General features: G+C 41.1%; 1 protein-coding gene across 1 annotated transcript in view; it reads right to left on the reverse strand.

Annotated features, from left to right (window-relative positions):
- The window catches only part of ADAM12 (ADAM metallopeptidase domain 12), a 187140-nt gene that overhangs the window by 40992 nt on the left and 128807 nt on the right, over positions 1 to 17341 (reverse strand). The window contains exon 11 of the mRNA XM_055720883.1: positions 11974 to 12122. Within this exon, the coding sequence (XP_055576858.1) occupies positions 11974 to 12122 (149 nt within the window). The remainder of the gene's footprint in view (positions 1 to 11973; positions 12123 to 17341) is intronic.

Raw genomic sequence — 17341 nt, forward strand, 5'->3', positions numbered from 1 at the left:
AACAAACGGCTGGATGGCTCAGAAAAATACTTTCTGCAAAGGAACAACATTTAATGGCTTTATACTGTATACACTGTCATGGCTTGATATTTCTGCCGTCACAAAACTGCCAAATAAAACATTATTAGCAGTTACTTTTACTTTGACAAATGTAAGGTCAGAGAAGTTTTTTTCTGGTTGAGAGGCCTATGGTGACTCTCCTTTCTGTGTTCTGGGGGTGAAGCAATACTCAACCAATTCATCAATCCTAACAGTGTTCTGACTGTATGCTGCAGTTATCTGCATTGCAAAAGCTCTATGGGAATAGAACTCAGACAACTGCTCTTCCCGTTGGAAACTAGACAGCTAAGGAAAGTAGCTATAATCGGTTTGAATTTGCCTCTGGCTCATCTTTTGCTCTGTTTCCTTTTAGACTGCTACCTCATTAATAAAAATTTGCTGGATTGCTGAGAGTTCAGGTTTCACAATCTACTACTTAGAATTTGAGGTTAATCCAATGCTGACTATAGTAAAAGTAAAAAAAGCAACACATAGCAGAGGGAGGGATGAAAAGGCTGGGCTAGCTCTGGTCCCAGGCTGAAGACAAGCAGGGCAGCAGGCATGCTGTGCCTGCCCACAGCTGCCGGCGATGAAGGAAATGGTAGATAAGAAGCACAACCAGAATGCCCCGTGTTTAAATTAGTCACACAAAACCACAACATCCTCAGCACGGGACAAGCCAATGAAGACCAACGGTCCATCCCATTGCTGAAAATACCTCGCTGCGGATCAGCTTCCCGCTGGTTTCTGGTTCGGTAAAAGGCACGGTTTCACCTGGCCTGAAATGCCAGGGCAGCACTGCACCGTGATGATGCTTCATTCAGTTCTCTACATGATTTTACAATCAACTTTTGTTTCAGGCACTTACAGTCTGATTTGCTCCCTTGAAAAACCTTGGAATTGCTTTTTAAATGGGTCAGCAGCACACTGGAAAAAAAATAATATCTGATTTTGGGAACTTGGTTTTGAGAGGATCAGTTTATAGAGAGCGTGTTTGGGTGAGGGAGAAGAACAAAATAATTTTTGAAAGACCAAAGCAGACCAAGCAAAAGGGAACATCAAACCCAAGTTGTAATACAGAAAAATCAACCCATGATATTCATTTACAGACATTTCCCCCTTTCATCAGCACTAGCTCCTGTCCTGCATGTGTGTATCCTAAACACAACTCATGATACACTGCACCCTAAAGAACGAAAGCAGCATGTGTGGTCATTGTCCCAGCTGATGTGATCATGGTGACCACCCTGACTGAAAGACCTGCCATACTGTGAGTACTTGGCACCATCGATGGATTTGGGTGAGGACGAGGATGAGGTGAGCAGATCAAATGACAGCAAGTTGAGGGAAGAGGACTCCGAGGAGGGCTAAACCCCACGAGGAGGGACCCAGGCCAGGGAGAAGATACACGGGAAGCAGCCCCCCGGATAAAGCACGTGGAGAACCTGCCCACTGGAAAGAACAGTAGCAGAAGCACTAAGAGAATGAAGCGCATGGAAATTCCAGTCAGCAAGACATGGGTGCTAAAGAAAAACATCTGAGCCCTGCAAAAAGCTGGAAATAATATATACCTGGGAGACAGCTCATATTGATTTCACTTAGCATCTGTACTACCTGGTCTCTTAATAAATCAGGACTTCAAGACAGGAGTATCTGACTTGCAAGCACCATGGCTCCTTTTATTTCTTTTCTTTTAGAAGATCCAAAGGAAAGATAAGTGAGGCATAACAGTCCTAGAAATCCGGTTGCATTTCCCCCCCCATTTCCACCTTCCCTTCTTGTGCTGCAAGATAAGCACTGAGAAAAAAGCAGTTTATCCCATATCACTGAAATCAGCTGAGACAAATGGAAGTGGAATTCTTTCAAAAAAAATTTCATAAATATCAAATAACAATGAATCACTTTTTTCTAGCTTCCCTTTTCTCTTCCACAGAGCTTGAACACAGAAAATAAACAGCTTAGTAACAACATTGTATGTAATCATTATTTCAAGCCATGAGAAAAGAATGGATCTAGCCATGATCTGAGAATTAGGGAACCTCAAGTGAGCAAATCAAAACTTTCAGACACAGGAATGAAAGGCTTCTGAGCAATCTAAAGGAATCCATAGGTACCCTGATGAAATCCTGGCCTTTCTGAAGTCTATAGAAGCTCTCCTACCAGCTTTGAGGGAACCTAGATTTCACACCTAGTGCTGGTCGGGTGCTGGGAGAACATAATGACAAAGACGAACACGATTTCCATGCTATGGTAGAAGCAGCCAGAAAGGCTTGCTAGGACACCGAAGTTATCTCACCTTTTTATTTTCAGTGACTTTACAGTAAAATAGGTGGTTGCTTATCTTCATGTCACTACTGGGGCTGTGCCATTCAGGTTTAAAAGGCTGAAGTGGAGCCTACCTGCATTTCTGCCACAGGAATCCTGCAGGAAATGCATCCAGGACTTTGTAACAGGCTCTGACATTAGAAAAGAAAAAAGAATGACTTTGCAGGAAGCAGTTGTTGGGGTAAAACGGACATCTTTCCTCTCTGAATTTTAAACATTTTCTGCATCTATCCCAGGCACAAAAGGCTGTGATTCCCATGACAACTGTGACAAACGCAGCTGTAGGCATCATTTAATTACAGTGAATCAGCCTTCCAAGTCAACATCGATTCCTTAAGCTGCTTCGGGGCATACAACACGTTTAAAAAGGAGCATTCATGTGACCTTAAGCATATGCCCTTTAAGGTATGTTTCCATTTATACTCTGGGAATTTGGAATTCATTACACCAATTAAAACTGGACATTGTGTGCTTAATTCTCCATGCTCTGCATTACAGATTTATCCCTGCTGGTTGAAAAGTTTTGGGTTTTTTTTGATGAAACAGAAAGCTAAGATGAAGGGAAATGTCCTTATATGATTTGTTCTCATGGGTCATGGCAATAGCAGTACTGCAGGAGAAAAATGTCCCTTACAGAGCTATATTTTCTATGGATATTACACTGACAAGACAAAACACAGCTGAGCTCTCACATACCAGCATCCAAGCCAGTAAAACTGTACCCATTCTGGATACATCACATAGTAGAAACCACGATGTGTCCTTAAGTATCTGCTATAAATAATCACACCAGAAGTAAAATGTGTTTTCATTTGAGAAGTAACCTCTCTCCTTGTCAGCTTCACTTACAGAAAATGCATGCTGTAAATCTGTATGAGTTCTCCCCTAGAATACAGCAGAAAAGCCAAATATTTTCACTTCTAGCAGCACATCTACTGAAATGTGAAAGACTAAACTGAAATAAAAAGCAGTATATTTTTTTTAAAGACCTGCCCCGTAGCTCTGTGTGCTAATTGTTAACAGGGACCCGCTCCTATAAAGGACTGGGAAACATGCAATGTATTTCAACCAATGCGACTAACACTTCAACGCAGCTCTTATTTACCACAACAATTAAATATATCTGTAATGTATGGAAATTATTAACAAAAAGGAATGCCAAATGCACTGCAGACATGAGGCTACTTGGAGTTAAGTTAAAGACCGACATAAATCTATTCTGCAATCTCGTGGCTGTTTCCTACTAAAGGAAGGACCAGAATGCAATGTGCTAAATTACTAGGGCATAGGGATATGTTGCTTAAGTTTTTTTTTTCAAAAAGCAGTTGCACTGCTGGCACAACAGACCTACCTCTGTCACAAGTAATTTATTACATCAGTATATCAACTTTATTAAAAAAAGAAAAAGACAACAAAGAAGTCTGTCTTTGTGCCGAGCTCCGCTCAGACTGGTTTGGAAACATAAACAGCTTCAGAGCTTAATTAGAAACTGTTTACATCTTAAAGATAATTTCATTTTCTTCAAATTGTAACAGAGGTAATTCCAGATAGTTCTGCTGACTCCACAGTTTAATGTCTCTAAGCTGCCAGACCAAAGAATGCAAAGTGAGGTCTGCACAGCTGAACATAAACTGAGAGGGGCCAGGAAATACTGTGCTAACTAATAACGGTTTGATTATCTAATGTGTAACAGCTCTGCAGCTACAAGATGTTGTGAGATGTCTAGAAAGAAGGGAAGAGAACCAGTCAGTAAATTACAGTGTCCTTTCCCACACTGTAATTCTGATTTCTTTCCCATTCCTAGCATGACCTTTTGCCTTTTTTAGCTTTTTTAAAAAATTGTATTTTTTTTTTAACCTTGTGACGTGTTGGAATAAGTGGTTTTCACTTCAAGTTGATTTGGTACCAAAGCCAAGATGCTGTTTTCATGGCATACCTGGCTGTCTCCTGAAGCTAGTGTGCTGGAAATCTCTGGAGGTTGTATGTTTTCATAGCCCCGTTCTACAGACTCCAGTTCCGAGTGTGAGTATCCAAAATCAAGATGACCTTACATCCTGCTTCCTTGAGATCATTTTTCAAAAGAAATGTTATTGAAACCAATACTTAATGAATGACACATACGATTAATACTTTCCTAACTGGTCCTTAATAATTTTAACTATGTTTTATTTATTTGATTACATGTTTATAATAGAGTTAATTTTTTTATTTTTTTTTTTTGTATGGCAGCTCAAAACCAAAAATTGAACAGAAGCAGATAACAAAATAACAAGGCTGCCCATAAAACCCTTTGAGAGCCAGCCCTACCAAGCTAAATAGTTCTCCAGGAGATATCAGCCACCCATCTATCATGCAAATATGTACTTATGTATCAAAAAAATCAGCATTACTGTTACTAGCCTTCTTTTGATGTGCAGACCTAAATCTCATTAAGAGTAATGGGTGATACAAATGGGGAGAACAGACCTTCAGCACCATCAAAGGACATCACTTGTGTAACACACTTTAACAGCAGGGTGCTCTTCCCCCAGACGCTGCCCTTGGTGGTGAAGGCAGATGAAGAAGCTGCTGAGCATCTCCTCATCCTCACCCAATCCAGCTGTCCGCGCTTACCCCAGCTGCATCAGGATAACTGTACACCTGAACTGCCAGACAGATCACTAAATAATCCCCATTAGTATATGTTCTTCTGCCACACGAAGCCTTGTTTTTAATTTGTATGGTTTCCATCATCTGGATTATCACATACCCCACAAAACACTATTCCAGTTCACCAGAGATGGAAGCATACTTCAGGACAGGAGTAAGCCAGGTTGGGGTTTAGATCCACAGGCCAATTTTTCTACCCAAACCCGTATTTCATGGTGTGCGTGTAATGCAATAATCCAAAATAGTAGATGGCTTTTGGATGGAGTCCCTGTACAGAGATTCTATAATCCACATGCCTGTGACCTAGCATTTAACTTTACCTTATCAGTGAGAACAAATACCTAACCGAAGCTGTGACACCTCCGTGGCTTGGGGAGCATTTCCAGAGGCACCCTCAGACCCAGCAGCTTGGGGAAGAGGGAATGTATCCATTGCCATACTCTTGAAACAACAGCTACATGTGAGTGCTAAACCTTCTGGTAACCCTGCCCTCGCACCAGGCATGGACACCAGAGAAGCCTTGAAGTTTGAGCACTGCAGAAAATGAATCAGCGCATTTACACGGGGAAAATCAGATAACAAAACAAAACAAGACCTTCAACAACATGAAGCAAGCATGAACTGGGGACGGGGGGAAGTTGAGAAAGCAAACAAATAGCTATTTTAGATGTCCCTGATAATATATTTGCAACCACAGAGGGTTGTCAGTAGAAGGTAGCCAACAAAATCAGTTTTTCTTTGCCAGCAGAAATGGATGCTATAAGTGACAGAAACAGAAATGTAATGCACCTCCCCTTGGCCACTGAAATTAATGCATGAAGTGAAAGCATCAAATGGAACTGTTTTTCACTTGCAGGAAAGCTGCCTTTCAAGGATAGCTTCTTCTGCCAGATCATACAGTGCTACGCTTTCAAAACCACCGGGAAATGGCCTGTAACATGCAACAAAGAATAAATGTTTCCTAACCTAATCCTTGGATGTCTGGGCCACTAGTACAATGAACCTGTGGACCAGCTCATCACCAGTGGGGCAAATGGGAATGTTCACATCTATGGTGTCTTCTATGCACTCACTGTCTTGCTTGGTGTCACTTCTTAGCTCTTCATAGACATCTGGTACAATTATTCAGGAAAAAAACACTGCTTCCACTTAAATATTTTATTTAGTCTTAATTGTAACTAATGTGCTGAGTGTTCAGTGCAGAATACTTAATTCTTCCCAGAAGGGATTAAAATATAGCATGTACCAATGCTGTTTTTCAGTGGTATCTGGAAGAAGCCCACCTGATGGTCCTTCCCACCTTTAATTTTTCCCCATTTCTCCTCAGTAGCACTGAGATCAAGTCAATTAGTTTAATTTGGGACTGTCACTCAACTGATTCTTAGCGGATCGTGTTTTGCTCCCACTCTTATTCACAAATATGCAGCTTCCCATTGGCTGTTTTAATTCTAACAAAAAGGTTTTAATGTTACCTAAAACCATATTGATAACAGTGGGTGTTTTCTGGATTGGTTTTAAAAAAAAGAAATTCTTCTCTGAATTTCAACAGTAAATGAACCAGTATTTTTCTACGTACTATTTCTATGTGCCCTTTCTGTGCTTCTAATTGTTCTCCTCCCTCAAAGCCGTGCCTCCAAAACCTCAGTAATTAAAGTGAAATTGTGTACTGAAAGGCAATTACTCAAAATTAGCTGTTATTTTCTACTGAGAGGCACATTTCCATAAAAATCCTCTAAAATTATGATCAATGGCTGAGAGGTTAAAGAATTGATCTCAATCCCATTTCTTGTTCTTCACTGACGAGCCCTGCACAAAACCGGGTCCCCTGGCTGAAGCCGATCTCCAAGCCAACCCGCAGCACAGGCATTTCCACCAGCACACAGTCACTGTGTCACAGGCCAAGCTCTACTTCCCTGTAACACATGCAGTCGTATTTATGTGAGTAAATTGCAATTAAAACCTGTCCAAATCAGAAAAATACACTTACTTTGAATGGTAGTGTGAAAATGGAGATGGTAACACAAGATCCAAGATAAGAAGAGGGGGGAAAAGAAGGCCGGCATAGAGGGATTCAATTCATTCTCTGACTTTTCAAAAGGAACATCACACCAAAAGGAACATCACAAAGAGGAGCTGGGCAGAGAAATTATCGTAAAGAAGCTGATTTCTTGTTTCTGTTGCTGGCCCAGACCTCCCTGTGTGGCACCAAATGGTTTTCTGTCCTTAACGCTTCATACCATCACTGGGATGCAAACCAACACCTGCCTTGGAACTTTTGGAACAAAGAAAAAAAATGGTCTACTAGGGACCTAGATTAAAATAAAAGTTTATGAAGAGATAATCTTTCATTCAAAGGTCTTTTGAGCATATAGTAATGGCCGTGCCCTTTCTCACACATCAAGTTTTGCACTACTGTAATAAATACCGCTTGTCTCATGTCTTGAAATGATACATAAGCCCATACAGTATTTTTCTTTTTCTAAGGTTTTGTTATTTTAAATTATTTTGCATTTATTTCTTCATCATGGTCTTTGAGGAGAAGCCAATTACAGCCAAGGTAGAAATAAGAGTCAAAGCAGACTTACCCAACCTGCTGCCAGCCTGTACTTGATGTGCGGTGGGGTTTGGAAGTCTGGACACAAAGTGACAGCACTTGATGCTAGAGTTCAAGGGCATTTGAAGGCATGCATGAAGGTGAAAACCTGCTTCTCTCTACAGAAGTGGAAATAGAGATGAAAGAAATGGCTGTAGCCTAGAAACCTGCCTGACATTTTAATTAGCTGTAGCTGGGATGATTCAGCAACAAGAAATGCTGCTGGCAAGAGCAACACACTTCTGCAAGAGGACAGTGAAGGAATCTTTCTTGATAGCAAGTCACAGGACTCTGCAAAGGGATGGAGACCCCCCAAAGGCATGGAGACATCACAAAGGCATGGAGACTCCACAAAGGGATGGAGACTCTGCAAAGGGATGGAGACTCTAGTAGGATCAGCAGCTGAATGAGCTTGGTAAAACTAGGTGTCCTTAGTGGATTCCTGGTCTCTCATTAATGCTTAAACTGGGATGGGGGAAATGGAAAGGCATCAAGAGGTACTTACTGTAAGAGGGAAGGAAGAACATGCTTCCAGTATGCTCAGTTTCCCTATGACAAGTTAGTTGTGTAAGTCACCTAGACATAAATTAGAAGAGCATGCTGTTGGCAAGAACACAGACATGGGGGTGAGGGGAAGTAGAAACCCTTGGCTTTACAGGAGGGGAGAAGACTAACCACAAAAATTTTGCTTCCCTTAAGGCTGGCAAGAAATTTCAAGCATATATGCACTCTTGAGCTTTCAACTACTTTGGGGAACTCACCTGATTTCAACCCCCATGGAGATATCTGTGCTCAATTTTGAGGAAGGAGCACATAAAAAAGTGCATTACCAAAATTATTAAATAAACAAGCATTGCTAATTGGTATAATTTTGCCCCAGAGTTTGTGCTAAATTCTGCTTTCAGTTGCAGTGGTATAAATCTAGACTAATGCCTTGCGTTTCATCAGAACTTTTCTGTATTTATCTAGCTGTCAGGCAGAATATTTTCACTCCTGAGTGGAAACTTCAGGGAGATACTTGGGAAATAAATGGAATACTGAAATGGCCTCGTGGGCTCAGCCTAGCCCCTTAGTTTTCAGATGCTGCCATCTCAGTAAAAAGATTTGCAGATCTCTTTAAGACTCCTTATAGCCTTCTTTTTCACTTGGAACAGTCTAAAAACAATCTAAAAGAACTGGAGGAATATCATTAAAACATACACCTTAAAAAGGGAACAATGCGTTAGTATTAAATATTTCCTTACTGATACTATTTTTATAACAACCCCCCAAACTTCTATAGTGGGATTTATGTGATTTCCACCGCAGATATCTGAATCTCTAAAAGGCCTGGAATGCCACAGATTTGGGCTTTCATATGCTTGATTCCATGTTATACAAAATATATTTTGCTAAAGTCGCAGGTCTTTAAGGCATTTGTAGCTCACACACAAGTGGTACACATCTTGCTGGTATCTTTTAAGAGCTAAAGCTATAGGAAGCTCATTAAAGGACAGATCCAACAGAGTTTAAATTCCACAATGATCCCTGGAGATTTTTTCCACCAAGATGTAATTTCCAAGACCTCTTCAAAGACTGAAACATAAGAACTGAAAGAAATGGCAATAATTAATGAAATCACTTTTAAGTAAAAAGCCTTTAAACATTCCCTTTTGCTGCACAACCACACAAATGACTCCAAAGGGAAGTTTACAGAGGCCTTTCTGTTATAACCTAGATATTTCTGATTCTTTTTAGATACCAGATAAGGGTTTCTCAGGGGCTTGTACTTTTCACATGAGCTTCAACCCGAAGATTTTTTTTCCCCCTAGCCCTTGTTAAATTTACCTTAAACCAACAGAAATCAGAAGAGCACAGAGTGAGTGCCACTGAGCATACTGAGAGAGCAGGCTGTCTCTCTAAATGTACATGGCTTCCCTGGGATGCTCTTTGTTTTGATGTTTTTGCCATCTTAAGCATGCATTTCAGGTAGGGAATCTTCACCTGGCCTTCCCTTAACTGACACGTGCTTCCACAGCTGAAACCTTTTCAGTTACCCTTGAATAATGGTGCTCAGAGGAATACTACTGTTGGTCAGGCGTTGGGTAAACATTGAAAGTATTAATTTTAAATTGGTAAATGCAGTTTGGCTTAAGGCATAAAGCATTGTCCCAGAATACTTATTACAGATTGACAGCACAGTATGAAGGTAAAGCCTAAGGCTAGAAACCTGATACTAAAATTTCTGTTTATAAATCAATAATCACTGCAAACAAGACAGCCTACTCAGTTCTGTGAACGGCACATCCCTTCTTAGGCACAAGTTGAAGCTGAAGTTTGGTCAAAATCCGAAGAGAGCGTCACAAAGCTGGAGTGTGGCTGATGGCCCCCTCCCCAAAGTGTCAGCCCTGTGGGTGCTGAGGCTGGGCACGGAGGGGCTGAAAGAAGCATGGCCTTTAGCCTGTGAGGTGCTCCGGGAACCCCAGCATAAAGTGAGCTGAGATGCTCGGTCTGATATCTGAGGAATATGCTGAGCGGGCACAACCTTGGTGTGTCCATGCTCTGAGCCAACTCAGCTCCAAGTGTCTGGATTGGCACATCCAGCCCAGAGAACAACTTCAGATACCCCCAAAGGACTCCGGTGCAGAAGCCAAAACCAGGGAAGAGCTATCTAATCTCACGTTAGAGACACTTCCACAAGACGAGTTCAGAAAGCGTCTAGAAATTTCTGTCCTGAAAGCATCTCCTGTATTTATTTCTAGAAGTGGAGTAACTGGATGCCCAACTCAGCTGAGACAAACAAAATTTACATGCATCTTTCAGGAGCTCAGAGCCCAGACTTGCCCACCACCACTACTACCTCACCACACCTCAGAGCCCCCTTTCCAATTCCAATTTGTTTTCACAGGGTGCATATGAGCTCTGACGTGCTGCAGAATGCAATTCCATATGGGTATTTATTACCTATTGTTTTAGAAGAGCCAAGCTGTTTTTCTTTTCCAAACTGTAGAAATCACTCTCATTCTCCTCCACTCACATAAGTCTCTTTTGTTTGTCTCTTAACTTGCTGTGCTTGGCCTCTGGCCAGAAGCCCTTTTTCTGCCTTGAAGGAGGGTGACAGCATGCCTTTGAAGAAATGCCAAGGCTGCTGTTAGGCTGACCAGCAGGGAGCAATCCTGCCCAACACTCCCTGGCCTCTCCCAGATCACTCTCCTTCTTTCCCAGAAACATGCAACCTCGGAGATGGCAGAGGTTGAGTCGATCACAATTCCCAGAAGAGATTTTTAAGCAACAGATGAACTTTAAGCACAAAGAGAGAACATTGGAGCTGCAAGAGACATCAGAAGATCATCTAGACCATCCTCCTGCCCAAGGGCAAATCCAGCTGTACCTACAAGACTCTGCTGACAGATATTTGTCTGACTGGTTCTTACCAGCTTCCAGTCACCAAACTTTAGCTATGTGTGGGTCTGCAGGTGGTCCAGGCCAGCACATCACTTACCGTCAGAAAGCGCTGGAAAATCTACTCTCTCTCACCTCCATTTAATCCTATCAGTTCTTGCCTGAATATGGGCATGAAGAACTCATTCATTATATTGCTCAGTTTCTAACAGTACTTTAAAATATAAAGAAGCAAGCTGTAACTGGTTACGCTGGTCGTGGTGCCTGTACTTTTTCTGTCTACAAAACCACTACGCTTCTCCATTGGCGTAGTGCCTTTATCATCAACCATTCAGCACTGACTCAGAGATGATGAGCACAGGTTCACTGGATTTATTTCCCACTGTCTTGTATGTTTTCTTGGAAGATCTCACTCCGGCCACTGAACAACCCTAACCCCACTGACCTTGCAGATTTAATTCGGTCACATGTGAAAACTGCTATACACTTATAACAAGGGGTGAGATGGAAAAGTTTGTGCAAAACTAAAGAACGTTCTCTGCACAAGAGAAAAGCTTTACAGGAAGCCTAATAATATATTTCCTGCATTACTTTATTTCCTACACTTTCATCCTAGTCTTGGCCTTGGGATGCTGCTCATTTCCTATTATGACCAATACTCGGTTGGCAAGAGGAGAGATGGTGAAATTCTGATTCCACGCTTGCAATGCAGTTTGATTGTTTTTGTTTTACATCAACCAGTTGCTTACAGCATTTTTGTCTCTCACACTGGTAATGCAGAAATAGAAAGGTACAACGGTACATGTTGTGCTCTGATAACAAGTTTAATTGTTTCAGCTGGAGGGGAATAACTGCGAGAAGTTATTTTGACAGGTGTTGAAAAGGGTTTTTTTTCTTTTTTCCCTTTAAATGGTCCTGAGACACAAAATGAAAGTGAAAATTTTCCACTCTAAGTGTAACTTGCCAGTGCTATAACTTGCACTCACCCAGTAGAGGGGTTCATGATGCAGCCCCCTTTATCAGTAGACGCTTTGCAGTTGCAGCCCCTCTCCAATGTATCATGATTCATTCCAAAGTTGTGTCCCAGTTCATGAGCCAGCGTGACTGCTGCACCTAGAGGGTTTTCTGAGTGATCCTTAAAAAAACCAAAAGAACTAGTCAAGTCAACACATAAAAAACAATTCAAAATACACATTTCCCACCCAACGTCCTATTGCCTGACTTTTGAAATGTTTTATAAATTTGCCGTCTGTGGTTACACTGTTGTTAAATGGACACAGGTTTAAATTCAGCTGCGTATACTAAGTGCAGGCTGGGAATTTGAGGACAAACTCTCTGGCCTGGCCACCCAGTTTCCCGAGCACGTTAGACATTTGAGACCATCGGGCAGCTTTGAACATCTGGGCCATCTCTTTATTTAGGGCTTAAAACTCCCCTGCTCAATCTATGCCCCAAACTCCCAAGACACGGCAGTGGCAGAAAAGTCACCCAGATGCGGAGTATTGGAATGGGCCATCATTTATGGGCAAGGGTAAGTGTGATGAGGGAAAAGTGAGAAAATTGTTCACGTCAAAATGTAAATTACAAACACAGCAAAAGACTTCACTTGGTCTATTTAATATTTTTTGGACTGTTTCTTTAATATCAGAAAGCCCAAGAGTTCACAAGCCTTGCAAGAAAAACCAGGTACTTTGAAAAACCTCCTTTTTAAAACGAAAGGACAAAACAATCTTCAAACTTTCAATGGCCTTTTATTAACACCTATGAATATTCTAAATGTTGCCAAGTGTCAGATTGAGATATTAACATTAATCCTCATTGAAATGCTGATTTGGGGGACAATCGTTTGTAAGAACTTCACCGTATGATCTGATTACAGGCTCCTGATCAGCCTGATGTTTTGGCTTAACCTCGAGTAAAAGACCTTTCCACATTGATCATCTTCTTAAGGGGAAAAAATTCCACTGTACCTATATGAAAGCTTTCCCTAAAGGCATAAACATGTAATATAAATGCATGATCCAGTCTTTAACAGTCAGTAAATGGAATTACTATGTACAGCTGCCTGCTCTAGAAACATATATGAATATATTCAGTTGAAACAACTCTTTTAGTATCATCTAAGCCAGCCTTCATACTAAAAAGAAGTGAAAGGTAAAACTGTCTAAAACATTAGCTATATATTAATGAAGCCCTTAATACATGACTTGGGGTAGGTTTAAAAGTTTCCTCATCTGTCTGTGCTAATATTTTTAGTAAATCAATTCTCAAACAGAAAACAAAATCAAAAGGAGAATACAGCCATTCTGAAAACAAGAAACTCCTCTTTCTGCATTTCGAAAAAACTCAAAATAATTGTACTTTTCTACAAAAGATCTTTTTTTAGTTTTTCCTGAATTTAAAAATTTACTATAAAAATCTTGTGACTAAGAAAACAGCAGGTTTGTGTGCACTTATATTCTAAGATGCCTGTTTGCTGAAAGAAGCTGCACAATCTCTTCTAGTCACAGAAACAACAGAGTAAACCTATGCAGCAAAATAATGTGTAATAACCAAGAAAATATATGTACACTTGCACAATGCCTACATATGCAGATATCTTATTTAGATACTAGTCACATACAAACCGATTTATCATTGTACTCATAGAAATGTACGAAATATTTACAGAATTCAATGTAATCGAACCTGATGTCATAAAAAGAGCGCAACCTCTCACTCAGCCAGAGAACATTCCAGGACCAAAGATCCATATAATTTACCAGTGACACATTGAAGTGATGCCTTGAAATTAGGGCTATGTGATCAAGACAGCAATTCCCTTAAGCTTTGAGCTGCCTAGACAGACAGCAAACTGAGCTCAGCTTTCCTTTATTTTGCCAGTATCTCTTCTACTACTGAACAGGGATTATATTTATCTGAACACCTCTAAAGCTGGCAATTAAAAACAAACCCAAGAATTCACACGATTCACTCCAGAACTAGAGCAATAAATGATCTGAAATGTAATTTTGGTCTTGAATAGGCAAACAAATATTACAGCCCATGCGGTTCTCATTACTCGCTCAGATCCACTTGGAATGCAATTTTATCAGTTTCTAGAGAGGGTTTTTAAAACAAAGAATGTGATACCTCAGCAAAAGAGGTTATTTGTAGGCAGCATAAATGAAGATTGTCAAAACAAACAGTGACATGTCCCATTTGATACTGAGACCATTTAAGTATCACAAGGACTAAAGAAATGACTTTGACTTATTCCACCAGGGCCTTTTAAAGTTAACTTGAGCAGTAAAAGTCATTACCCAACAACCACAACCACTGAATAAGCAGCCATCTAGTGTTAAGACATTTTAAGCTGTTGCACAAAACACGCAGCTTCTTTCAGCTGAACTCTGCCTCATTCCACTGAGATTCAGACCAAATCATAATAATAAAATACTGTCACCTACAGCCAGAGCAGGCAAATGCCCCAGTCCTGGTACTTTTCATGCAGGTTCACTCAGTTGTAGGAATAAGTTTCCTAAACCATGCTTTTATTCCACTTAATTCGCCCAAACCTAAGTGCCTCAGTTCCACACCTGTCATTCAGCCTAATTTCCCTCTTAAGTTAACAGAAATTAGACACGAGTGAGAATACTACATTACATTACAGCAACTCAGCAATATCTTACTTTTAAATCCATGAATTTAGTGGACAATCTTTTGAAATAAGAATGAAGTCTGAATCATGTCTCAAAGGCTTGCTCTTTTCTTTGGTCTTTCTACAACACAACAGAAGCATCACAGTAAAATAAAATTATAATGCTCTTGATACACCAAAAGCTTCTCATACTCAGATGACTGCTCTCACCACTTTGAGTTTCTCTTCAAATTAGTGGGAGGCAGGGTGTCATCTACCACTGAGAGAATCCGGCCCTATAGAAAATTGGAGAGGGGCATGCTCTCAGGGAGGCATGGCAGAGGAATTTATATCATATAGTAGAGCCGACTAGCTGCAAAACCAGCCAGTAAAATCAGATCATACAAGAATGACTCCATTTTTTTGTATTCAAATGTTATTTCTCATGCAATCTCTCCATTGCCTCATCTTTCAGAACAATTTTGAGAGTGTGGGAGTTTTTTGGTATTGAGTGTTCACGGTGGGATGGGTAATAGGTTGGCTGGATTATAAAGTTGACCAAATGTTCAGTTGCCCAGTGTTGAGACATTGAGCACTATAGCCTCCCAGGTTAAAAGTTCATTCTTTCATTTGCATATCTTCCAAATGTAGAGCTTTCTTCTGTAGGTACCGGCATATACAATTTTTGTATACATCTGAATTAGCCTTTGTTAGCCGAGGGGGAAAGTTGGGCAGCTGCCCATTTGGGTTTTGGGGGTGAGTGTTTGCTTGTTTGGGATTTGGCTCCTTTTTAAGGATTTGCTTAAGGAACTGGATCTAGTTATGCTGCGCAAGCCTTGAGTTAATTTGCACCTCAGAAGCTGAAATTCACTGAGGTGGGAGTCTGCAAAACATCGTGCTCCCCTGCCCAGCTGAAGCTGCAGCCAGCCCCATGGCTCGTACACAGACACTGGGTCTCTCCCGGACGGATAAATCCATCTCTCCTCTGTCAGAACCCTGAGAGCACTTTAAAGAAATGTTGATTCTTGTTTTCTTGTTACTGGAACAAACTATGTTTTGTTGTTTCTGTTTAAAATGACAGTCTCCAGACTGTGGAGGACTGACTTTGCAGTAAAAGACACTGTAGCATAGTTTAAAGCTTTTGCAAAAAATTAAAAGGACAAAAAGGTCATTATTAAAGGCAGCTCTGACTGCAGATAAGCCAAAGCGGTGACTGCTGGCCTGAGGGTGAAATGGATAAAATGAGGCTGTCTGCCTCATATACGCCTTTGCCAAGATTTGGAAGTGCTCTGGGAGACTCCTACAGCTTTTTCTTCCTCTTCCTCCTTTTTCTTTTGCACCTATCGCCCAGGTACCCAGTGAAAGGCTGTTACAAACAGCTACTAGAGGCTCAGCTTCTCCAGCTACCGGGAGACTGAAGCCTTTGTCTTTTCTACAATATTGACATGCCTTTCTCCCAGTTATGTGATTTGATTGCTCTTTCCAGCTCTCCTGCACCTCAGCTTCTCTGCTCATCTCTTAAATCCTCACAGTCTGGACCGTCTATAAATCATCTTCCATGACTGCATGCTTCACCCCCGCTTGGCTTCTTGCCTACTTGTCCATGAGACCACAAAGGGGCCCTGCACTGCGGGCCAGCCTTGGTTTGGGAGCTGGTTAAGAAAGGAGGAAATGCAGGAGCGGGAAGGGACCGCATCTCTGCTCTTACAGCACTGTGCGGATTGTCTTGAGGCAAAAGCCTTCTGTCCTGGGCTCCAGGTTAGTCCCGTGAAGCTCTGAAGAACTGGGAACTTTGAGAGCATGCAAATGCTGAGCATTGTGCATTCCTGAGCTCCCACCTCATTGAAGTAGGGATCTGCAGCTGGGGTGTCCAGCAGAGCTGGAGAGAACCCCCACATCGCTTGGGTTGTTGGAAGTCTCAACAAAGCTGTAGAAAGCACAAAGGTTTTCAGCACGTGCAGGCTGAACTCAGAGACCAGGAAGCTTTTAGGGCTCCCTGGCTTTCTGCTCTGGAGTTGAGCTCTGAGGTCACCAGCTGAGCCTGTTAGTGGCCTGCAAACTCTGGGAGTCCACATCTGATTTTATTTAAAGTACTTCTATTGCAAAGCTTAGTCAATGCAAAACTTCTTCCCCCACGATTAGCACAAAACACTGTTCAAAATAAAGTAAAAAAAAAAAAAAAAAATTCTGAAAGAAAATACTCCAGAACTACACCCAGAAACTGGCTAAGAAGCGTACTTGTATTTTCATCATGCCTAGCACCTAACGGCAGCATTACCAGTCGCACTGTTTGAGAGAGGCTCAGGTAGGACAAATGCTGCTGTTGTTTGTTCTTCTTGTCTGGCAAAGTAATAAACCCACTGCGCTGCAAAGATGGAAAATAAGGCCTTACACAGAAAACTGTGTAAATACAGAATAAAATCAATATAATAAAAGATTCAGGATAGGCTGTTGTTGCCTGTAACACTAGTTTACCCAAGTGCATAACAAATATATCTTCTGGTTCTCATCCTTCACAGCACCACAGCACCTGATCTAATGATAGTTAGGAGTAAAGGATCCTTGCAAAGAGGTCATGCTATATTTTTAATGCGATATTTTGATTTTTTTCACTATGGAAACAATCATTTACAAGCAATCTGAATGTACATATAGATAATATTAAGACTGAAAATGGGACAAATGGGGCTAATGTTCTGTTACAGAATACAGTATTACAAAACTTGAGACGGTGT

The sequence above is a fragment of the Falco cherrug genome, chromosome 9, assembly GCF_023634085.1.
Source record: "Falco cherrug isolate bFalChe1 chromosome 9, bFalChe1.pri, whole genome shotgun sequence".
NCBI lineage: Eukaryota > Metazoa > Chordata > Aves > Falconiformes > Falconidae > Falco > Falco cherrug.